Source organism: Calidris pugnax, unplaced genomic scaffold (assembly GCF_001431845.1).
Source record: "Calidris pugnax isolate Ruff unplaced genomic scaffold, ASM143184v1 scaffold105, whole genome shotgun sequence".
NCBI classification, from domain to species: domain Eukaryota; kingdom Metazoa; phylum Chordata; class Aves; order Charadriiformes; family Scolopacidae; genus Calidris; species Calidris pugnax.
In genome coordinates, this window is record NW_015090857.1 from 1,327,112 (window position 1) to 1,352,323 (window position 25,212).

At 40.0% G+C, this 25,212-nt stretch overlaps 1 protein-coding gene across 3 annotated transcripts in view; it reads right to left on the bottom strand.

Annotated features, from left to right (window-relative positions):
• PRIM2 (primase, DNA, polypeptide 2 (58kDa)) overlaps positions 1–23,542 on the bottom strand; it is a 118,218-nt gene extending 94,676 nt beyond the window's left edge. Inside the window, exons 1-5 of one of the 3 annotated variants that reach the window (XM_014943941.1) lie at positions 23,507–23,542; positions 23,119–23,293; positions 22,112–22,215; positions 21,639–21,718; positions 14,734–14,854 (exon numbers count right to left, since the gene is read on the bottom strand). In XM_014943941.1, coding sequence (XP_014799427.1) covers positions 14,734–14,854; positions 21,639–21,718; positions 22,112–22,215; positions 23,119–23,275 — 462 coding nt within the window. In that variant the 5' untranslated portion in view covers positions 23,276–23,293; positions 23,507–23,542. The other 2 variants (XM_014943943.1, XM_014943944.1) reach the window with 2 other exon arrangements.
• Positions 23,543–25,212: the final 1,670 nt, after the last annotated feature.

Here is a 25,212-nt window from a genome sequence, read left to right on the forward strand (position 1 = left end):
TGGAAGCTGGAAAAAAGCTTTGGTTTGGTTTTTTTTTTGGTTTGTTTTTTTTATTTTAATAAGAACACTACAGTTTGTACATTTAATAATTTCATCTCTAAAACGGCACCCGCAAGAACACATTCCGGTAATCATTAAAAAAATTAGACACAATTAAATGCAGCTTTTAGAATTCTAATCAAGATCTCGAAGATAAACAGACCACTTAACTTTTGACAGCACTCCGTGATGTTCACCAGATGAAATGCTGTGATGTTTAAAAGATTTTAAGAAAAAGTAATAACAGTGAACAGAATTCTTCCGAGAGCGTCATGTGGTGCTGATCTGACGCTCCACACTCAACTGATTCAACCCACCCCACAGAAAATAAATTACTAGTTTTGCCCTGTTGGTTTGTTGCCAGTTTATTAAAACCAAATCTGCTTATCACCGAGTCAAGTCTTTGCTTTGCACAAGCAAAGAATACCACCAGGAAAAGGATCTTCCCTTTTCGGTGACAGTGGGTCACCTACCATAGCTTGAAATAATTCAACACTTCATCGTAAGCTTTTGAGATGTAGAAAAATTAGAAAAATCAAGATATAAAAAGGGAAGGCATGCGAGGTAAGGAAGGAAGGATTTGGGACAAGTTGCATTCTTTTTAGTTTTTTTGCTTTCTACGTGTAGTTTACTCATTGATTTTTAATCACAGAATTGTCCTGGAAACACAAAGACACATAAATTTAGATTAAAAGATGAATAATTTAATATGTAAAGCTTGGTTAAACAAACACTGGCAGTGAGGCAGCCCCAAAACTTGAAAATAAATTTGCTGTCCCTACTCAGGTTTAATGAAGAGAGGAAGATGCATGCACACATTGCACTACTACACACGCACAACTATTTAATTTTGCTGTTTCTAAGTCTCCCAGTAAAGAAAAAGAACTCAATGCACAAGCCCTTTCCTTTTCCAAGACTCAGCTGCAGGTATTTACACGTACACATCACCGGTGGCCTCAGAAAGTAAACTTTTTAAAACTCTTGTTTTGGTCACCAAGCAGCTGGCACTCGAGTGGCACAACACCCTTCTCCTGGCCTATACTGCAATTTTAAGTATGAAACACACAAAACGATCGTTTCCTCAATGAGATAAAGAAGTCAATCTTATCCATTGCCACACAGCACGGTACAAACTAACACCAAAGTATTAACCTAGACACCATTCAATTTTGAGAACATAAATTGCAAGTGTATTTAGCTAGTTAATGAATTGTAGCTTGATTAGGAAAGGTCCCCATTCCCAGCTGTCCTACCAGAAGTATGAAGGGCCTTAAATAAAACATTCCAGTGACTCACAAATCCGTTGTTCACAAATCCAATGATAACGTTTCTTACAGATACTAATTCTATTTTGGCCAGGCACAAATGAATTCAGAAAAATAAAAATATAATCATTTTCCATGGTACTACGACTTACTAGTTTAGCACAAGTTCAGGTTGCTGGCATTCCTAAAAATATAAAGGGCTGCCCTTAGAATTATTATGTGTTTTTATCCATCGACTGAAATGTTGTTAGGACCTTCTTTTAAAGTCACACAGAAAGGACATTTTATGGATCTTCCTCAACTATGCAGCTAATTCATAGCTACCACAATCACAGAAACTCAGCGACAGAGGTCCAGTTCACTCCATTTCTGACAAACATTTCCCTACATCCATGAGAAGGAAAGCTAAGCAAAACAATTAATACAGATTACTCTAGAAACATCATCGCATACCTATTAGTGTCACAAATGATTGAAGAGCTAATGGAAAATCCTTATCAGAAATACAGCAACAAGTTATCAAGTGTTCTTCCATTTACAAACCCAGATGCCAAGGTCAGGCTCAGTTTTACAGACTCGTTGACAGATGTTTCTCTAGATTCAATCACAGGATGAGCAGGGAAGAGTCTGTCAATGTTTGCAGACCATTTTATGAAGCTTATGTCCAAAAACAGTAGCTAGTAAATTCTACTTGCAGTATAATTACCTCCTGCACAAACTATCCTATCAGCTTTTATGTTGCTCTACTAAGGAGCAATATAAACATTTCCAAAGTTACTGCATTCACTGATATGTGAAGAATGAATTCATTCTGGAAACATTCTTAACCTCAACCACTACAAAAGAACTTAACACCTCAGTTATCCAAAGGAGGATCCTCCTTGTGAGGATCTACAAGGATCAGTCAGGAATTGCTGTTCTTTCATAATTTCCAAGCCATTAGATAAGTGGCAATCAAGCATGACCTGGTCAACCACCGAGTGATACAGCAGTATCAACAGTTATCACAAGTTGAAGACCATGGTGTAGAAGATAACTATTCTCCACTGCATTAACAGCTTGGGGGCTGACCTGCTGGAGAGCACCTCTGAGGAAAAAGACCTAGGAGTCCCGGTGGACAACAGGATGACCATGAGCCAGCAATGGGCCCTTGTGGCCAAGAAGGCCAATGGCATCCTGGGGGGCATCAGGAAGAGTGTGACCAGCAGGTGGAGGGAGGTCATCCTGCCCCTCTGCTCTGCCCTGGGGAGGCCCCATCTGGAGCACTGGGTCCAGTTCTGGGCTCCCCAGTTCCAGAAGGGCAGGGAACTGCTGGAGAGGGGACAGCAGAGGGCTACAAAGATGATAAGCGACCCAGATCATCTCCCTTACAAGGAAAGGCTGAGGGACTTGGGTCTTTTTAGTCTGGAGAAGAGAAGGCTGAGGGGGATCTGATCAATGCTTATAAATACTTAAAGGGAGGGTGTCAAGAGGATGGGGCCAGTCTTTTTTCAGTGGTGCCCAGTGACAGGACAAGAGGAAATGGGCACAAACTTGAATAGAAGTAGTCCCACCTAAACATGAGGAGGAACTTCTTTCCTGTGAGGGTGGCAGAGCCCTGGAAGAGGCTGCCCAGGGAGGTGGTGGAGTCTCCTTCTCTGGAGACATTCTAAACTCACCTGGACACGTTCCTGTGCAACCTGCTATAGGTGGACCTGCTCTAGGAGAGCTTGGACTAGATGATTTCTGGAGGTCTCTTCCAACACCATGTGGTTCTGTGATTCAGGTACAGCTGCCATTTCAAATTACTTTAGAAATCCAGGGTTACAGAAGAACATCTGCCTCAGGATTCAGACTATATTCCAATTGTTGTCTGGGTGTTTTCAGATTAGGAGGAATTATGTTCTTATTCATCATCTCATTTTTATTGCAGCCTTTTTCACAATTTGTATTTCAAAGCGGGTCATTTTTTCAAAGCAGGAAGAGTACATACTTAAAACCAGAAAGAGCGTGTATAGTGCCCAGTACAGAAGGATTCAACCTTACAGTGGACTCTGAAGGTCCTATTTAACTCAGATGATGAGCCACACAAAGCTGTTTAGTAAGAATCACGGTTCTCTAGGGCACTAGCGGGGGCACAAGCAACCGCACAGTTTGCATTTTAGTTTTACTTTAGTTTCACAAGTCAATTTTAAGCAATAAAAAGCTATCTTCTAAGGGTCCATTTAGATTTCTGCAGATAATCAGCATCTGTTTCTAATCAAACTGAGATGATTACCAAATTAAAACTTTTAATTAGCATTTTGCATCATTTACAAACTGTTGTTCATTACGTTTATGAAGGTGAAAAGGGACATCCCAGTAGCTATATATTCTTCAATCACTTTTATTACTGAACTCCACAATTTTATAGAACATCACCAACACCATATGTGCAAATAAATACATACAACTAGAATTACTGCAGCAAAATGCTCATTTTCTCCATGACTAATAAAAGTCATGCTTATGGTTCAAAGATCCATTAGAGAAGGGTAAATAAAGACCCCTCCTCATCCATCCTGACAGAGCACAAAAAAGCAGCAAGTGCATGTTCTCCCCTCTTTCCAGCCAACACCTCTCCCTCTTAAGATTTATGAGATGTGTTTATATTCTCCTGTGAACCAAGCTTTATTTAAGAAGTCTGTAAGAGAATACTACGATTCACTTTAAGCCTAAATCTTTTAATCAAACCTCACCTGAAGAGTACCACCTACTGGTTTAACTGGATTCCCTTCTGAGGAAAGAGGTCTCCCTAGGATTTCCTTCCTCTGATACCTAACTACAGCCAACTACAAGAGGTAGCCATAAACCCAGGTATCAATGGGGTTTGGTTTGGGTTTTTTTCTCCCTTTATTTGGAAGAAAAAAGCAGTTTTTTAAAAAAAGGAACAGTCAATTCCGTGACAAAGCTGCCACTCGGTTTCACTCAAATCTATCTTCTGAAACTTGAATGATTAAACTGAGAAATCTATTACTTCCTTTGAAATTCAGTACTTTAGGATGAGAGTAATCTGTTACATTTTTGAGGTGCTAATGGTATACATGTTTCACTGCCTTATTTAACAAGCTCTAGCACTTAGGAAAAAAAACCCTAATCCTAAGCCTTTTCACGTACCATTTTCTTTCTATATGACTTTAAGCATGGAGCTAAGTGACAGAATATGTATTTTAGCTTACTTTGGCAATAAGGCACTATTTCCTACTTAGACAGGCATCACTTCTGACCTTTGCTGTCACCTGTAAGACAAGCATTGTTGGTTTTCAAGCAAAGGGATAAATGTAAGATTCAAGTAGCAGGAAACCAAGATAAAATTCAGAAACATTTCCTTCACAAATGCAAACTGCAGCCTCTTTGGACATAGTTATCACTTGAGTTTGGCTTAAGTTTCCACACAGTAAAATCAGGCTCTAGACAGTTCCCACTTTTAAGCACTTTTTTCCTCATCCTGTTCGGTAAAAGAAGAAATATTATTTGATGCCTCCAAAACACAAAACCATAAAACCCAATCAGCCCCATCCTGTTTGGTAAAAGAAGAAATATTATTTGATGCCTCCAAAATGCAAAGCCATAAACCCAATCAAAAGAACATTTTGGTTTATACACCTGGTACCAAAATTGGTAATTAAAGTCACAGCCTTCTAGTGGCTAGACATGATATCGAGTGTTTTTCTTTCACCTGCATCTGTCCTTAGTAAGGACACAAACTACTCCCGTTCTCATTAACCCTAATCTGACTTTAGGATCCTCTGTACCCAATAAACACAGTCCTAAAACATTTTTTCAAGAATGTGTATAAATATTTGTAGTTCAACTGCCCCGCTACCGAGATAAATACTTTTGAAGAAAGCATAATAGTAATATCAGAATGTCTCTCACAGGAGTGCTCTGATCATAAAAATGGAAATTAAAGAAGTTTAATTTCTACTGCTTAAAGCTGCTAAAAAGCACTTCAGTCGCAACATCAAAGAGCTACTGTGGAAAAAAAAAATTAACACTAATGCATTTTGCTCTTTCCTTTTATTTTACAGTTCTTATACTTCCCTCTCAAACGCTGGCAGATACACTACAGAGCATTAGCTCCCCCAGCTGACTATTCCCATCTGCTGTTCTTTCCCCGTTACTATGATCCAAAGCATTTTATTAAAATAATGTGCTTCATAACAGCATTAAAAAAAAAGATGGTTAATTTTGCAACAACTGGCACTTACCCAAAAATAAGGCACCTAGCCTAGGAGTTATAAAAAAAGTCTTTTTTTTTTTTTTTTAATTTCAAGAGCCTTTTCAGAGGTGAAGAAGTTCTAAGATATTTTAGAAAGGTTATTTTGTGCTCTGTGGAGAGGAGATAGCAGCACTGAAAGATGTATTCAAGAAGAAACGTACCATGCTGAAGTTCTTTTCTTCTGCACACTGCAGAAAGATATCACAGAACAGAAGCATTGCAGGGGGATCTAAATTCAATTATACATCATCCCTTACATCACAGATAAATACATGATAATAACTATTAATTTTCATTTCCTGTGGAAGCAACAAAGAGCAAATATGTCTATTTCAAGGAATGAACAGTCTTAATAAGATAAGATAAGATGAAGGAAGGGTCACAGGAAATCAGAACAGTCAAGATGATGACCAGAACATTACTGAAAAATAAATTTAGGATAAAAGTCTGCATTCTATTTCACTCCACATTCCAGTATATCCAATTAAATTCCTGGAGACGGTATAGCAACAACTCAAAGCATCTGACAGCACTTTAGATAAAACATCTGAGACAAGTAATAGCCCACCTGGATCTCTCAAAAAACAAGTTGTGTTAAGCCAGTCTCAGTGCTTTTATAGCAGTGCAACAGACTTCAGGAACAGGGGGAAAAAAGCAGGTGTCATACTTCGTCAAAAGCCCTTAAAGTCACTTTCATAAGACACTTTCACAAGCAAATGTCCAAACAGTTCCACTGAATCTCCTATAACCAGGGTGCAAAACCAACTGGAAAAGCCACAGATGGAAGAATTCAACTCAACAACAGAAGGATGTACTAAGTCAAGTTCCACAACTATTTAATTTTAAACTAAAAAATAATATTTCAGTTATTAACCCGCATATTAAAATTTTTAACCTGCAGATTACATTTTAAAATGTAATGGCTGGGGTCACTGCAATGGCTCTAGAGAAGGGAATTGGAGAAGAGAATCTGGTCTAAAACCAACAGCTGTATTTCAGCAGAGACATTTGGAGGTTTTACATCTGAGCCACTTCTGTCTTATTTAATTTTAAACTAAAAATTAATATTTTGGTTACTAACCTGCATATTAAAATAGGAGCAGATTACATTTTAAAATGCGGTGAGGCTGGGGTCACTGCAATGGCTCTAGAGAAGGGAATTGGAGAAGAGAATCTGGTCTAAAACCAACAGCTGTATTTCAGCAGAGACATTTGGAGGTTTTACATCTGAGCCACTTCTGTCCAAAGAGAAGAAGAGCTGCCTAACCAGGAGCACTGAGAAAAGAAAGGAGTTACATGACCTCCCCATCTCCAGCTTCGGAGTCTCTACATCATTCTGTTGGTGGGAGGGGAGGGAGGAAATGCAAATACATGAATTTAATCTCCCTGTCATCTTAGAAATGGCAGATTCAGCTGGAATATTCTGACCTTCTGACGCTGCTCTTAAAAGATGTTGCCCAGCTAAAAAACAGCAATGGACACCCAGAGAAAACCACCACACACAAAGAAAGGCTAAAAGAAACAACAAGAAAGCACAATTAGAGTTATATATAGAAGGCAAGTACAAAGAGGAAGAAAAAAAAAACAACAACAAAAAAAGAAAGATAATTTAGGCTTCTGCTATCTTAAAAGATGTTGCCCAGCTAAAAAACAGCAATGGACACCCAGAGAAAACCACCACACACAAAGAAAGGCTAAAAGAAACAACAAGAAAGCACAATTAGAGTTATATATAGAAGGCAAGTACAAAGAGGAAGAAAAAAAAAACAACAACAAAAAAAGAAAGATAATTTAGGCTTCTGCTAGTAGAGTTTCCTTTTAAGGCAATATTACTCAAAATACTAATTTACAGTAACTGGCATGTCAGTTGTGAGTCCAGGGGACTCCACTTCTAACGACTGACCAAAGCTAAGATAGCAGCATGGCAAGGTAACTTCTGACTCAGTTTCTCCTTCCATGCTATAAAGCACAAGTTGGCCTAGATTAGAAGAGAAAAAAAAACCAAAACAAGTGTAAATAAAGCTCTAAGAATACTGTCATAGCTTTTCCAGAATGTCTTAAGACTGCTGAAAGAAACAATGTATTAGAGATGCCTAGTTATATTTCAGAAGCATGCAAAAATCCAAAAATCCAGCCTAAGATCTAGGAGTTACGGTACAATACAACATACACAGTCATAGCCTTGAAGGGCAAGAAAAAGATAAGCAGCATACAGAGTGAAGTAAAGAATAAGTTTACTCTATCCTTATGGCCTCAGGTTATCATCACTGCCATGATTAATTATCTCCCCAGCGTTAGGTCCTGTAAGACCAAATATGTGAATAACAGGAAGCTCAACACCTGAATTGAAGAATTTCTAGCAACACCAACGACCCAGGTATCTTGCACTCGTCCTCAAACTTAGACACATTGAAAGCTTTTTCAATAACAACTTGTGGCAGTTGCCATAAATATTCTGATGCTGTCAAAAAGGCTATCAGAACATCAAATTGATAAAATGGGATTTATCTCACACTATGAAGGTCTAAAAGCACTATTATAACAAAACAGTGTAAGTATGGTCACATCCCAAGGGCTTCTGATAGGGGTACGCACAAGCAGGTACAAGAAAAAAGGGAAAAGGACAAGTGAAAAGGTTGGGGTGGGAACAGGGGGAGGAATAAGGGGGCCCATAGGTAGCACTGCAGGTGGAAAACCACACAGAGGACCAATCTCACTGATAAAGCTATGTGACAAAATGGGGCTTGGGTGCAAAAAAAAAAAAACCACCAAAAAAACATCAAATGCCCACAGCATGTGGCAAAAAAGAAAAAAGAAAAACGACTTTCTGGTTAAAGCCCAAGTGTCACTTACCTGTGAAACCATTTACTTTATATATTTCCTTCATATATGGAAGAACATACTCTGAGATTAAAATATTTTTTCAATGACTATAATATTTAAAATATTCATTATATTTCCCTTTAAATATCTTAAAAAAATCTGTATTAGAGGCTTTTACTGCCAGCAACTGTCAGGCATTATTGCTGTAATTACTCATTTATAGTAAGATTTTAATGCTTTAATCTCCTAAATTAATGTAAATCTCAACTACACACCTGCGTTTGCATGTTCTCTCTGATGGGCTCTGTCACCTTAAATGCCAGCATTTACCTCTCTTGAGTGCTGCTTAAGGAGCTCCTGTGCTCCTTATGTGACTGACTTTGCATATAGACTAACGTGCCTTGAGAGCTGAAAATTACACAATGTACATAAAAAGCTTCAGTATTTATCTGGATGATGTCAGCACTGCCCCTTAGAAACCCTTCTTTTTTTTGTTTAAAGTACATAAAGTATAGAAAAGACTGAAAACATTCTGAAATACCTGCAGAACCATTCCATGATTCTCCTGTTACTGTGATAGAAAAATATTCAATGTATCAGGGCAAAATACTCTTAAAGTATAGATTACAAATAAGCAAGCTCTAGAAGCAGGGAACAGATTACTAAGTATTTTTCATTCACAAAAAAAAAAAAATAATCCAGTTATACAGCAGAATCTTCGTATTGAATGTCCCATATTAAAGTGTTAATAAAGGCAATATTCTTTTAGGATAACGAAACATCAAAAGCAGGATACACTCATATTTGAACATATTCAAAGGCTGACAAACCAAATAATGCTAAAATACCATAAACTTACACAGTCAGGAGAAAATGGAGTGAGTCATGGATCCATGTGTGGTGGGTTGGGTTTTTTTTGTTGTGTTTTTTTCTTGTTTTGTTTTTGTTTGTTTGTTTGTTTTTTTAAAGTCACCTTAGTTTTGAAGTAAGACTATTAACCCATCTTCCAGTCTCTTCCCCCTTAAGCAGTTCCCCCAGATTTGGTGCACACCTGACAGCAAGCCATCTGTGAAGTATTACGCAAAAAGTTGAGCCAGCCAAGATCACAGACTGAGGTCCAGAAATCAAAGTGTCAAATAAGGATAAAAATAAACTTTACTGAACAAGAGAACTGCAGAATCACTGAATAGAAAGTTTAGCAAACATTCCTTTAAGTCCAATGCTCTAAGCAACTAGATTGTTTTAATTTTTAAAAAGACACCAAAAAGAAGAGATACATCTAAAAAAAGTTTAGAGTTGTCTGAAGAGCACAAATCTTAAGTTATTTGTTTTCTAATGCAATACCAACAGCTTTAAAGCTGTTCAGTTTAAAGGTGTTGGTATTGCATTAGAAATTAAATGACTGCATTAGAAAATAAGTTATGGAAATGAACTCATTAAGACACCTACTCCCAGATACTACAGAGTAGCCTGTGTTATTTTTGTATTACTATTTGCAAGGAAAACAGCACTTATTCATAATACCTTCTTTTGCAAAAAAAAAAAAACAAACAGTTGTGGTTTTGTATTCTAAGAGCTCTAGTTTAAAGGTGTTGGCATTGCATTAGAAAATAAATGACTGCATTAGAAAATAAATTATGGAAATGAACTCATTAAGACACCTACTCCCAGATAATACAAAAATAACACAGGCTACTCTGTAGTATTATTTGCAAGGAAAACAGCACTTATTCATAATAACTTCTTTTGCAAAAAAAAAAAAAACAGTTGTGGTTTTGTATTCTAAGAGCTCAGCACTCATTATACTACACAGAATGTTTTAACCAAAAGGAATAAATAAAATAGTTTCACTCCTGACACAAACCGTGGCCAAAAATCAAAAGCTGTAGCAAGTTGCTGTCGGAGATGTCAAATACATCCCCTCAGAAGCTGAGGCCAGTGAGTTTTTCAAACTAAGAAGTAGTAAGAGTGAAATTCCAAATAATCCTCATCAGTCTCTGTTCTTGGGCACAACCTCAGCCCTTGCCATCAGTGACCTGACAACCTCTTCTGATCCAGCCTGCCATATTTGTGTTTAAAGAAACAGAAAACACCACTGCCTTTTACAGAACTTTTTTCCCCCCCTCTACCATTTACAAGTGACTGAAAGAATATCAGCTGTCAACAGCTCCAGCAGGGTCTCAGTCTCAGTAACAGTCAAACATCTTCTTGGGCACAACCTCAGCCCTTGCCATCAGTGACCTGACAACCTCTTCTGATCCAGCCTGCCATATTTGTGTTTAAAGAAACAGAAAACACCACTGCCTTTTACAGAACTTTTTTCCCCCCCTCTACCATTTACAAGTGACTGAAAGAATATCAGCTGTCAACAGCTCCAGCAGGGTCTCAGTCTCAGTAACAGTCAAACATCTATATCAGAGTTTAAAATAATTTAAATTTTAAAATAAGTGCAAATAATTTAAAATTTACAGAAGTTGCAACACCCAAAAAAACCAAAACAAAACAAGAGTAAGAACAAGGTCCATCATTCCTGCTCCCCCACAGTAATTTCTGCTTTCCTCCTACCCTCTACCTTTCTTGCTATTTTATTCAATACCTCTTGCATATGCTGGCATAAATTAGTAGAATAATTTAATAATGATATATTATAATATTATTAATATAATGTATTCATATATTAGTAATAATATTATAATTATAAACTCAAAGCAAACTTTCAGTTTTTTCAGAAAGCCCAGGATCCAGAGGCTTCTCACAAAATACTAAAGATGGACTAACTCAATGCAGTGACAGCTTTGTAAAAACATTTCAGCGAAGAACTTACTTAAGCTTCACATTTCCTTAATTTATACTAAATGTAGAGAAGCTTATTACCACAAACATTGTAGAAATTTTGAACAGTCATACTCCTATGCATATTCAAACACAAATTCATTATACTGAGGTCATAATCTGTATCAGAGTTTAAAATAATTTAAATTTTAAAATAAGTGCAAATAATTTAAAATTTACAGAAGTTGCAACACCCAAAAAACCAAAAAAAACCAAGAGTAAGAACGAGGTCCATCATTCCTGCTCCCCCACAGTTATTTCTGCTTTCCTTCTACCCTCTACCTTTCTTGATATTTTATTCAATACCTCTTGTATATGCTGGCATAAATTAGTAGAATAATTTAATTATAATAATAATATATTATAATATTATTAATAATATAGTGTATTAATATATTAATAATATAATAATAATTTAAACAGATTGGCCAAGCTATTTCCTACAAGTGATTAAAATGCAAACTGTTAGTAGTCCCAAAAAGGGTCTCAAATATAAACTCAAAGCAAACTTTCAGTTTTTTCAGAAAGCCCAGGATCCAGAGGCTTCTCACAAAATACTAAAGATGGACTAACTCAATGCAGTGACAGCTTTGTAAAAACATTTCAGCGAAGAACTTACTTAAGCTTCACATTTCCTTAATTTATACTAAATGTAGAGAAGCTTATTACCACAAACATTGTAGAAATTTTGAACAATCATACTCCTATGCATATTCAAACACAAATTCATTATACTGAGGTCATCATCTTCAATCTGAATACGTTGACCAGTTTATACCCTCTCTTTTACATGTAAAGGGCATCTTTATAATCAGGCAGAGCTCTGCAGAGCAAATATTTACTTATTTTAACAAACCTTTTCCTATGTATTTTGCTCCATTAGCAATATAAACAGCTGTCACAGGACACACGAAATCCCATTATAAAAGTGAAAACATTCATTTTCATTCAATTTCAAGTCCATTTTTATTTTCAGAAAGCTTTTTCTTTGATAAAAATTCTCTTTAATCATGAGATCAGAACTGCTATAATTTCAAATTCTTCACAGCTGACTGTTATATAAAAAATTCAAAGTCTGACACTTCTCTTCTACTTGTTAACAACTTCCTTCTTTCCAAAAAGTTGCTAAATAAGACTTCTGGTGCTACAGTCTTCAAAGAAAATCTTCACAGCTGCTTAAATATTATCCCTGAGTAGGACTGAAGACTTCTTGATTCTATAAAGCAATAATTCTCAACCTGTAATTCACAAAAGCTCAAGAATTAAGTCTTTAAAGAAGTTTACTTTTCTTAGCACACCTTAAACAATTAAAAATTCAATAGTTAAACGCCTACCAGTTTACCAATACAGGAACTGGATTGCAATATCAAAACTTGTATTTCCTTTTCCTGGAGACTGTTCACTTTTCTAACGGGCAGAACACAAGGTGTGATTTCCATCTTGTATTACGCACAGTAAGGCATGAAAACACTGACTTCTAATGGAGAAGTACCAAGATGAATCATCTTCATTTCTCTTTTAAAGCCTTTTACCACTTCAACACTGAGAAAAAAATACCACTTTTACAGTGACCCTATTTTTTAGCAGCCCCTACATAGCACCATAGAGTTTAGACGTAGATCAGATACGTATAGAATTCCTTAGTAATATTCAAGTATTTTACACACCGTAGTGCGAGGAGCGATCAGTTTTGCATAAATTCCAATTCTGGTGGGAAGGGGGGGAAAACCAGGAGAAGCAGGGAAGCAGATTTTCAATTAAATGATACTTGGTTTCCTCAACAAGCATAAAAAAGTAATACCTTCTCAATCATTGTGACATATTGAAGGTACATTCAATAGCACAGAACCAAGCCGTACGCCGAGCTATTTCCAGCAACCTGCAAACATTAATTTATTCTCACAAGCCTGAATGCTGGAACTACAACAGCACAGTATGAGACTGGGGAACAGGCAGTGGAAATACAGCTCCACAAACACCCCACCTGTTGAAAGGCCTGTCGAAGCAAAGAATGACATTTCCAATAGTCTCTCAAAGACCCAGGAAAGCCAACGTGTTACTGTTGAGCTAGAGAAATTCATCCTCAACGCCGCACCACGTCATCTTCCATCATCAACCTGCACTGCTGCCAGACCCTTCAATCCAGCAACGTAAAATGCATGTCAGTCACATATCTTAGAACACTCAAGGTCTTCTAATTCAGCAGTATTTTAAGAGAAAGGTGTTTTTTTCAGTAGAGCGGTGATTGTACATTAATTTTTATTAATTAAATTTACTCAGAGCTACAGGCAAAGCTGGAGCTTTCTAACAAAATAGCTCAGAGATGCAACAAAAAATTTTAATGAAATTATTAATGCAGAAACTGCAATAGACATTTTCCTCTAATCCACTCAGACAAAAGAAGTGGTATTTAACAGCAGCAACACTTTCGTAATATCCCTAAAGACTTTCAAAAGCAATTTCAATCCAGCAACGTCAGTCACATATCTTAGAACACTCAAGGTCTTCTAATTCAGCAGTATTTTAAGAGAAAGGGGTTTTTTTCAGTAGAGCGGTGATTGTACATTAATTTTTATTAATTAAATTTACTCTGAGAGCTACAGGCAAAGCTGGAGCTTTCTAACAAAATAGCTCAGAGATGCAACACAAAATTTTAATGCAATCATTAATGCAGAAACTGCAACAGACATTTGCCTCTAATCCACTCAGACAAAAGAAGTGGTATTTAACAGCAGCAACACTTTCGTAATATCCCTAAAGACTTTCAAAAGCAACCGCGGTTTGTCTACACAGATTTGGTATCCTTAAGATTTTTCAAAATTTGGTAAAGAACTAGAATGATATTGTTCATTAACTAACAGCAGCAACACTTTTGTAATATCCCTAAAGACTTTCAAAAGCAACCGCGGTTTGTCTACACAGATTTGGTATCCTTAAGATTTTTCAAAATTTGGTAAAGAACTAGAATGATATTGTTCATTAACTTGCTTTTCTAATTACATATTTTTCAGTTAAGTGTTGGTTGACTGAAGCAGACTAAAATTCACTTTGGTTTGTCTACACAGATTTGGTATCTTTAAGGTTTTTCAAAATTTGGTAAAGAACTAAATGATATTGTTCATTAACTTGCTTTTCTAATTACATATTTTTCAGTTAAGTGTTGGTTGACTGAAGCAGACTAAAATTCACTCGTTGCAGCACGAAATGACATCACCTAATCCTCGTTTCTGCGGCATGACTATTCTCCAAGTTCAGAAGTTCTGTGTGCTTGTTTTTTTAAAGCCACAAGTGCACTTTTTATTTTTTAAACAGAAGCACTGAAATTCACTTGTTGCAGCACGAAATTACATCACTTAATCCTCGTTTCTGTGGAATGACTATTCTCCAAGTTCAGAAGTTCTGCGTGCTTGTTTTTTAAAGCCACAAGTGCACTTTTTATTTTTTAAACAGAAGCACTAAAACTATCTTAATGAGCATTTTAAAAAACACCAGGCACATGCTATATAACACAAATTCAGAATGTAACATACTTACAGCTTCAAAAGATAAATTAACATATTCCAGGAATTTCTGCCTTAAACTGTCAGTCAGTTCATTGAAGCGGTATCGCAAGAGATCCATTTCTTGTTGAAGAAACCAACGTCTGAGATCCTCACTGCAAAAAATAATAAGAATAAAAAACCACCTAATATGTTTTCCCATTACACATTCCCTCTTTCTTTATAAACCAGACGTCAAATCTAGCGAACACAGCATTAAATGTACTGCTGACTTTGGCAGGGGACCCACAAACTGAGGAGCTTGGAAGGAGGGAAACCTTCAGGAAGGACCCCTCAACCAGACAAGGCTTTTGAAGAGACAATACACAAAGACGCGTGACTGTGGATGTTTTGACTTCCTCTGTTCTTCCAATCTCAACACTGCTCTGTAGGTATCACAGCAGTTAGTCTCTCTCTTAACTGGTACTCACCATTTCTTACTCAGTTTAGATAAGAATAACCAACTGCAGATAACATTCTCCTTTGGTTCTCAGAGGACAGCTTTTTTTCTTGTCAACATGGCATAATATTTCTTCATTGTACAATTAACATCACAATCAATCTGATGAGGCAAACGTGTTATGAAGCCTACTTCTTTTAATTCTTGCTTTTACTTTGGGGTGTCCTCCAGCTGAAGGAACATCATGTATCTCATATCCTGTAACAACAGTGCTCTATGCCAGGCAAAAAGTACCCTGGAAGCAGGCAAAAGGAAAATACATAGCAATGACCATGGGTGAGGAGCACCAATAGAACATCTAACCCTGGATGGAAAGGCTCTGTTGAGTTGCTTTGTCAAGTGGCCATTTTCAGTGCTGGGGATGTATTAATCATCTGTGCAAATTAAAATGGAAGTCAGTGCTTTCGACTGATCTTCTGCAGTTCTTCTGCGATCATCTTAGACAATAAAAAAAATCCTAGAAAGTTTTTCTACTCTTTACTCTTTTCCTAATTCATCAGCTTTACACTGCTTTTGTTTTCCTACACAAGAAAAAAAACTAAATTAAGCATATATAGTTACTTCGAAGGCCAGCCAGTTTCTTGTTCTTCCTTTCCTTCAGAAGAGTAGGTCAAAGGCTGTAATCTGACCTACCCACTTAAATTACCAAAACAAGAAAATATTACTGTTATCTGTAATAAACACACACCTACTTGGATTCTTCCTACAGCTGGCAAACTAGCTGACGAGCTGGCTTACGTTAGTGCAAGTGTCCAGCATAGACTTTAAAACTGCCTTTCCTAGGAAAGCTGTCACTAGGGTACTATTTATGTGCATATTTTTCTTATGTCTTCAGAAAATTTTACATCATTTCTAAACCCAAATCACATCTTATACTCATTATTAACATTTTTTAAAAGTGAGAGTATTCCAAACATGTATTAGTAACAATACTTATCAAAAACCAGAAACTTAACTGAAAAGCATTATCACTGTCATTAAATAACTAATTAAGCTGATGATGATGATGAGACAATTTGCAGGTAGCTGAAGGACAGACCTCAGGAATTTTTTTTTAGGAACTCGTTTTTTGCCACTTACAACTTTTTTGTATGCAGAATACTCAAGTTTAAATCAGATCAGCAGATTCCTGACTAGAAAAATCATATGAAAGAATAGGTACTTTGGTATCAGAGAACAGCACTGCTGGGGGGAAGGTGTGCCTGCAGAAATCAACCCTCTTCTCCCCCCAGGGAGCAGTAGGACAGACCGGCAAACTTGTTATGAAGCATCAACATAGAAGTACTTCAGAAAGGCAAAAAAATGCTCCTAGATCAGGAGCCTAAGACTAGCAGCTCACATTCTGCAATTAAATATGAGAGTTCAGTTACCAACAGCTTAATGTTAATTTGTGAAAAGCCTGGACACAGGCTGGAGCTCTACTTCACTGGGCAACCAACACCATAAGGTTCCTCAGAATTTAAGCTTCGAAAGGTAAGACAGCAAGGAGAGCGTTGGTACAGAAAGCACACAAAAAGTTAATGCTAGTCAATGTCAGAAGCAGCAATCTCAGCACACACGTCTAATGTATCACATGGAAAAAAAAGGCAGGAAGCAGAGAAAAGGCCTTGCTAAGTTTGATAAAGAACTTACGTCTTTGTTATGCAACACAGAGAGGAAAAAAAAAAAAAAGCAGCCAATCACAAAAGTATGTTTGAAAGTTTCCTGAACAGAAGAGAGAGTTTTCCTGTCAGGGTGAAGGCAAGATTTATTTCTTCCATCTTAAGGAAGTATAGTGAAGATTATGCTCCTACGACTTTCAAGATTCTTCATAGTTACGTGATAAAATGAAGAGAGATGCAACAGACAAAAGCAGAAATGCACGGTCTCAGTCTACATGCAAATAAAACTCTCTTTAGAGCTGTGTTTGCCAGAAAAGTGAATAAAACAAAATTAATCTATTTCCTGGTCTTGACAGATACAAGTGACATTACAAGAGTTGTGGAAAGAGGGTATGGATGAAACTGTTCACTCAAGACTGTGCATACCCTATCTTAGCAACATGATATGGAAATAAGCTTTAAAGCCTAGGATTTCGGAAGGCAGAAGGACAGTCACGAGATGATGACTCCATTACAAATTTAACTGACAAGAATGGTGGAGCCGGCCACTTCAGACCAAAACCAAAGGTAAAAACTTCAGATGTAAAAACCAAACCAAAACAATCCAAGTTCCTAAGTGAGGACTGATGCAAACTAAGCCAAAAAGTCGATGTAAACCCGTGCCCCTGGGTGGCACTGTTGGCCAACTAAAGCTCCAAAAGGCAGTGTCTGAGGAAAACAAGCCTGTAAACACAACTGCCTGGCAGGCCACAGGGCACTGAGTTCAAGCTACTTTGCAGTTACTACATCTATTTAAGTAGGTTTTTTCAAACACTCCTACCTTAATAGCTTTCATCAATTAACCTAATGATTTGTGCCAAGCTTATTTTTCTGAGCTAGCATGATAAAAAGTTAAAGAGCACAGTGTATTCTATTTGCCTCCCAATTTTAACTTCTGGGGAACGTGCCAGTTTCAGAGCATACCCCTGAAACAGCTGCTTTTCAGGGGAGAATGAAGAACGCTGGCTACAGTGTCACCTCACAGGGCTTAAGATGTTATGTTCCATTTTACAAGTAATCACAAAGTCCCTCTTTTCAAACAAAAACAAAATGAATGACTTTAAGTGGAAACTGACTAGAAGGCTGCTTTATTGAAACACTGCATCAAACTACAGGTACACAAACAGAAACACAAAAATACATTTGCAAGTAATTTAAAAAAGCATGCCCTGGAGCCCCACCCAAGCCCCTCCTCCCTAAGAAGGGGTCTTTCCCCCTAAACTGCAAAGCCAGGCTCTTTCCCCCTGATTCTGTGGCCCAAAACTGCTTGTATTCATTTCCATGAAGTGGTTCACCTTCAACAGGCTGCCCACCTCTGCCCTGCCTGTAGTCTAATCCTTAAGATATTTCCCTGAAACACAGGGCTTGAAATGTGTCTCCCTAAGCAACCACTGCACTCAAATAGGCTCTCACAAAAAAAGGACAGGAATCTTTTTTTAAAAAGTTAACTTGCAGAGAAAAAGCAAGCAGTCCAATTATTTGAATCTATCATTCTGACCCAATCTTATTTTTCCCAAAGCCACAGACCAGCCAAAAATAGATGCCTCTTGAATTCCAGACCAGATCCTTGCCACCAGACAATTCTACTTTCCAGACCGGCAGGACTTTCTTTAAATGTGTCACTACCAACGCCCTTCAAGTGTCTCAGCTCCCACAGAAAAGCAATAGTCCCACCTAAATAACAACTGAATGCTTTAAGTAAAAGTTTTACAAAAGAGGAGAATGGAAACTAAGCTGACTATTCACAGTGTCACTAGGTGCATCATAAGAAACACTAAGTTTTATGGTGCTTTTTACTCCCAATCTATTTAGGTATACTACCTTGGGGGGGGGGTGGGCAGAAATTGCTAAAAACTTACGATTAGGTAAAGCAAGATATCTTCTGGTAAAAATCTGCAGGATCATATGACTAAGGGAGTTTATAAAAAATACACACAACATTAAGCACTAGGAAGAAACCAGTATTACATTTGTTATTCCTAATCACAAGTAATACATGTAGAATAAAGAAAAGCAGTCAAAATTTCAGTTTTAATTTCGTTATTCAGTTTCCTCCCCTCTTTCAGGATTTTAAGCTACACTATCAGAGTCACTGCAGTGAAGGCTCCTGCTGACCTTCACACCCACAACCTGTTCCTCATTGTACAGGCATCGCAGATCTAGCTGGCTCATCCATCATGTGGACAAACAGACTGCCTTCAGCACCGTCCAGATGGCTTTTGAAAGGGCAACATGATGGGACGTGAATAATCCAGAAGATTTCCAGGTGGTTGAAGTCATCCAGGGCCTGTGATGGTGAGGTTTCCTCCATCTGGAGGCTTTTGAGGCCTCTGCTACTTCCTACTCTGATCAGATGGTGTAGGAGGCTCCTACCATGTTGTTAGCCATCTTGGTCTGCTCTCCAACACTTGCCCCAAAACTCTCAACTGCCTCGTGACCCACTCCAAGGAAAAGCCCCATCCATTCCAGCTCCAAATCTTGGCCCAGAGCACAACCCCTCCTATTCAGACCTTCATGGTCTGGTTTTGCCTATGATTCTGTATCCATCCATCGCAGCACTTGAGTCACATCAGCTATCACAGTATCACAATACGTATTCCACCACACTCATCTCACTTAAACTATATTGCAACGTAAAGTGCAATTGAATTAACAATTAAAAACAGTATACACTTCATATTTGCTAGTTTTAATTCTAAAAAAGGACTGCAATGGCAGAGAGTCAGAGGTTCACGATGATGCGTAACAAAGCTGCTAACGGACATAAAGCCCCGACAACCTCTGTACTTCCATCCAAAAACTAAGCTGAAGCAAAAGGAATATGTTTGATGAGACCAACTTTGTGCCTGAGATTTCACATGCCAAAAAAAAACCTGCAGTGCAGCCATCCATGGCACTGAATTTGGAAAAATAGCAGAACCAGTAGAGGAAACCTCAAACTGAGATGCTAGTTTTAGTTTGCCACAGACAAGGCGCTCTCTTTAGACAATAATATAAAGCCTATTCACATAGTCAGGTCTTTGGTTAGTAATCAACAGTTTAAGCACAGCAGTTAATTTAAATTAAATTATCCATCACTGAGAAAGCCTGACAAACAAAACTGGTGTTGTTTCAACCTCAAAAAAAAACGTCACAAGGAAGACACTTTGTGCCTTAGATTTCACACACCAAAAAAAACCTGCAGTGCAACCATCCATAGCACTGAAAAATGGAAAAATAGCAGAACCAGTACAGGAAACCTCAAACTGAGATGCTAGTTTTAGTTTGCCACAGACAAGGCGCTCTCTTTAGACAATAATATAAAGCCTATTTACATAGTTAGCTCTTTGGTTAGTAATCAACAGTTTAAGCACAGCAGTTAATTTAAATTAAATTATCCATCACTGAGAAAGCCTGACAACCAAAACTGGTGTTGTTTCAACCTCAAAAAATATGTCACAAGGAAGAGACTCAAATCAATGTTCTGTGCTGTGATGGTAAAGTTAATTTTCTTCATAGGAGCTGGTACAGGGCTGCGTTTAGGATTTGTGCTGAAAACAGTGTTGATAATCCCAGGATGAGTTTGCCACAGACAAGGCGCTCTCTTTAGACAATAATATAAAGCCTATTTACATAGTTAGCTCTTTGGTTAGTAATCAACAGTTTAAGCACAGCAGTTAATTTAAATTAAATTATCCATCACTGAGAAAGCCTGACAACCAAAACTGGTGTTGTTTCAACCTCAAAAAATATGTCACAAGGAAGAGACTCAAATCAATGTTCTGTGCTGTGATGGTAAAGTTAATTTTCTTCACAGGAGCTGGTACAGGGCTGCATTTCGGATTTATGCTGAAAACAGTGTTGATAATCCCAGGATGTTTTAGTTACGGTTGAGCAGGGGTTACACAGAGTCAAGGCCTTTTCTGCTCCTCACACCACCCCAACAAGTAGGCTGGGGGTGCAGGAGAAGTTGGGAGGGGACACAGCCAGGACAGCTGACCCCAGTGGACCAAAGCAATATTCTATGCCACATGATGGCATGCACAGGAACAAAAAGGAAAAAGAAGGATGTGGGGACGTTCAGAGGTATGGTTTGTCTTGTAATGTCTATAACAGCGTAATATAGTATCTGTATAGATTTAAAATTAATTTTAAGAGTACAGCATAATCCAGAAAGTACTTACGACTGACAGTAAGCAAGGCGTAGTATGAAATGAGAGATATGGTCTTTCCTTCTTGCCTCATAATCATCCTCAGCCAAAGCCTACAGAACATACGATTATGATTATTATTCTTTCAGAGAAATAATCTCTTCCGGGTTAAAAATACGCAATCAATTTATCATTGCTGTTCAACAGTGTATTAACACTCATCCTTAAGACAATAAATGCAAGACTTTTAAAGGGGATTGTCCTAAAGGAACCTACACTCTCAATGTTTTAGTTACGGTTGAGCAGGTCTTACACAGAGTCAAGGCCTTTTCTGCTCCTCACACCACCCCAACAAGTAGGCTGGGGGAGCAGGAGAAGTTGGGAGGGCACACAGCCAGGACAGCTGACCCCAGTGGACCAAAGCAATATTCTATGCCACATGATGGCATGCACAGGAACAAAAAGGAAAAAGAAGGATGTGGGGACGTTCAGAGGCAATATTCTATACCACATGATGGCATGCTCAGGAACAAAAAGGTGGTGGAAAAAGAAGGATGTGGGGACGTTCAGAGGTATGGTTTGTCTTGTAATGTCTATAACAGCGTAATATAGTATCTGTATAGATTTAAAATTAATTTTAAGAGTACAGCATAATCCAGAAAGTACTTACGACTGACAGTAAGCAAGGCGTAGTATGAAATGAGAGATATGGTCTTTCCTTCTTGCCTCATAGTCATCCTCAGCCAAAGCCTACAGAACATACGATTATGATTATTATTTCAGAGAAATAATCTCTTCCAGATTAAAAAGTTCAACAGTGTATTAATACTCATCCTTAAGACAATAAATGCAAGACTACTTTCAGAGAAATAATCTCTTCCGGGTTAAAAATACGCAATCAATTTATCATTGCTGTTCAACAGTGTATTAACACTCATCCTTAAGACAATAAATGCAAGACTTTTAAAGGGGATTGTCCTAAAGGAACCTACACTCTCAAACAAGAACTACAATGCTGACAAAATGACAGAATTTAAAATTTATGAACAGTACTTCATCACCTGTACTTTTATTCAGGGTTCAAGTAGCGTAAAGAAAATGGAGTAAAGTGCAAGAGAATTCCCTTTTTTCATTTTTACTTACTTTGTAGGGAAACTTAAGTTTCCGGAGCTCAACCTGCAGCTTAGTTTTGTATGATTCACTACTTTTTGCATAGCTGACACCGAGGTTTTCAACTACTTTAAGCACTGGGGAAAAGAAAAAAAGACAAAGTCCATGTTAGAGACAATATATTGAATAGAAATCTAACAGTGTCACGTCTTGGGAAACGCAGAAAATGGGGTAAGGCCACAGGAATTGCTTTTAGTGGTATGAGAAGCAAAAAAAAAGGGTATGAAGCACGGAGGATCAGGTCTGGCCCACCCTACCCTGTAGCCCACAAGCCCTAAACAGCTCACCCAGCTCTGAGATCCACACTGTCAACAAGGAAGAGGAGAAACCTAACTCTGATGGAACAGTCCCTGAACATCCATTTCCACTGTAGTGATGGAAACATTGCATTCAGTGGTTTTCCAGAGTTCAGGGCGACCCTTGCTCCCTGAATCGCTGTACTGCGAGACATCAAATAGGTCCCAACAGCTAGAAAGCGAAACATGCTCATAAAAACCACCAGTGTAAAACAAAATATCCGATACAGTCAAGGAGAAACCTAACTCTGATGGATCAGTCCCTGAACATCCGTTTCCACTGTAGTGATGGAAACCTTGGATTCAGTGGTTTTCCAGAGTTCAGGGCAACCCTTGCTCCCTGAATCGCTGTACTGTGTGACATCAAATAGGTCCCAACAGCTAGAAAGCGAAACATGCTCATAAAAACCACCAGTGTAAAACAAAATATCCGATACAGTCCTGGCTGCTACACACCAAACGCTCACTGTGAAACCGGCCATAGCGCTCCGAAATACCGAAAGCAACGGGCTTTCCTTTGAAGGGAGTTCACTCCAGCTGGAGCAGGCATCCAGTTCACGGTAATAGCCGGCCAAGAGGGGATGTGAGCCCGCCAAAAACGCATACAGCCATGACAGGAAGGATCAAAAGCTTCGGGGGCGGGAAAGAGGAAGGAGGACACGGGGGGCCGGGGACGCTACTCACGCCTCAGGCGGTCGACGGCAAAGGTCTCAAACTCCACCAGCGAGATGTTTTCCGTGGGGGGCTCCAGGTAGAACTGCAGGCTGTGAGGGTACAGCTCCCGCCGGTCTCCCGCCAGCCGCCTCTGCTTCAGCCTCGCTCGGCCGCTGGAGAACTCCATCTCCCCTCACCGCCGGGCCTGGGGGCGAAAGGAGCGCTCAGCCACGCGGGAGGCAACACCGCGGGGGGAGAAGGAAGAAAGGAATAGGGGGGTGGAAGGCCGCCGCCGCCACCGGCCCTCGGATGGGACAGGGCCCAGCCGCCCCCCTCAGGCCCCCTCCCAGAGTGACCTGCTGCCCGGTTGCCGCGGCAAGGACCCCCGCTCGCCGCCATAAGGCCAGAAACCCCCTACCTGCCGCCGCGCCCCGACTTCCCGCGCACGGCTAGCCCCGCCCACTTCCGCCCCGCCTCCCGCGCGGCTATTGGCTGGCGACAGCGAGGCGGGCACGGCCCCCGGGGGAAGGCGTCTGACCCACCCCCAACATGGGGGCCGCTGAGGCGATGTCGGCAGCCGCTGAGGTGATCTGGTGTGTCGCCCTAGCGAGCTCCGCCGCGCCCCGCACGCCATGCCCAATTACCTAAACTGATTAAGGGGAGAAGGAAGAAAGGAATAGGGGGGTGGAAGGCCGCCGCCGCCACCGGCCCTCGGATGGGACAGGGCCCAGCCGCCCCCCTCAGGCCCCCTCCCAGAGTGACCTGCTGCCCGGTTGCCGCGGCAAGGACCCCCGCTCGCCGCCATAAGGCCAGAAACCCCCTACCTGCCGCCGCGCCCCGACTTCCCGCGCACGGCTAGCCCCGCCCACTTCCGCCCCGCCTCCCGCGCGGCTATTGGCTGGCGACAGCGAGGCGGGCACGGCCCCCGGGGGAAGGCGTCTGACCCACCCCCAACATGGGGGCCGCTGAGGCGATGTCGGCAGCCGCTGAGGTGATCTGGTGTGTCGCCCTAGCGAGCTCCGCCGCGCCCCGCACGCCATGCCCAATTACCTAAACTGATTAAAGGGGTCTCTTTGCGCAGATTGGCTGACGTTGCAGGGGCCCGCAGCATCTTCCATGTTCATAATCTTATATAAAATCATAGAAACGTAAGGGTGGTTTGCGTTGGAAGGGGCCTTGGTCAGCTGGTTCCACCTCCCCTGCCCTCGGCAGGGACACCTCCCACCAGACCAGGTTGCTCCAAGCCCCATCCAGCCTGGCCTTGAACCCCTCCAGGGATGGGGCAGCCACAGCTTCTCTGGGCAACCTGTTCCAGGGCCTCACCACCCTCACAGCAAAGGATTTCTTCCTAATATTGAATATAAACATCCCCTCATTCTGTTTAAAACCATTGCCCTCATCACCACACTCCCTGACAAAGACTCTCTCCCCACCTTTCCTGTAGGTCCCCTTTAGACTATAAACAGCCCCTCATTCTATTTAAAACCATTACCCTCATCACCACACTCCCTGACAAAGACTTGCTCCCCACCTTTCCTGTAGGCCCCCTTTAGGTACTGGAAGGCTTAAATTTAGCTGCAGTAATGGTGTCCCCAGGGGCCAAAGACAAGTCCATCAGTGGCACCGGGCCACATCAGGTGACCACCATTTTGGGGGGCCTGGTCAAGCACCCCCTGTGCATGAAGCCCCTGTGGGTCCGCCTGAGGTGTCCTCCCAGAGCACCCAACATCTGCCCTCCAGAGCGGCACAACTGCTGTTTTCCATCAGTCATCTGCTCCACACGTTACTGGCAGCAGTATCGTCTGAATCATATGCAACTCTGGTACCCAAAGCCAAGGATCACAATATCATGATTTCACTAAGTTTCAGAGAATCATAGAATTGTCTAGATTGGAAGGAACCTTTCAGATCATCTAGTCCAACCATCAGCCTAACTGATAAGAAAACCATCACTAAACCATGTCATTAAGCACCATGTCAACCCGTCTTTTAAATACCTCCAGGGATGGTGCCTCAACCACTGCCCTGGGCAGCCCATTCCAAGGCTCGATAATCCTTTCAGTGTAAAAATTTTTCCTAATATCCAATCTGAACCTCCCCTGGTGCAACTTGAGGCCATTTCCT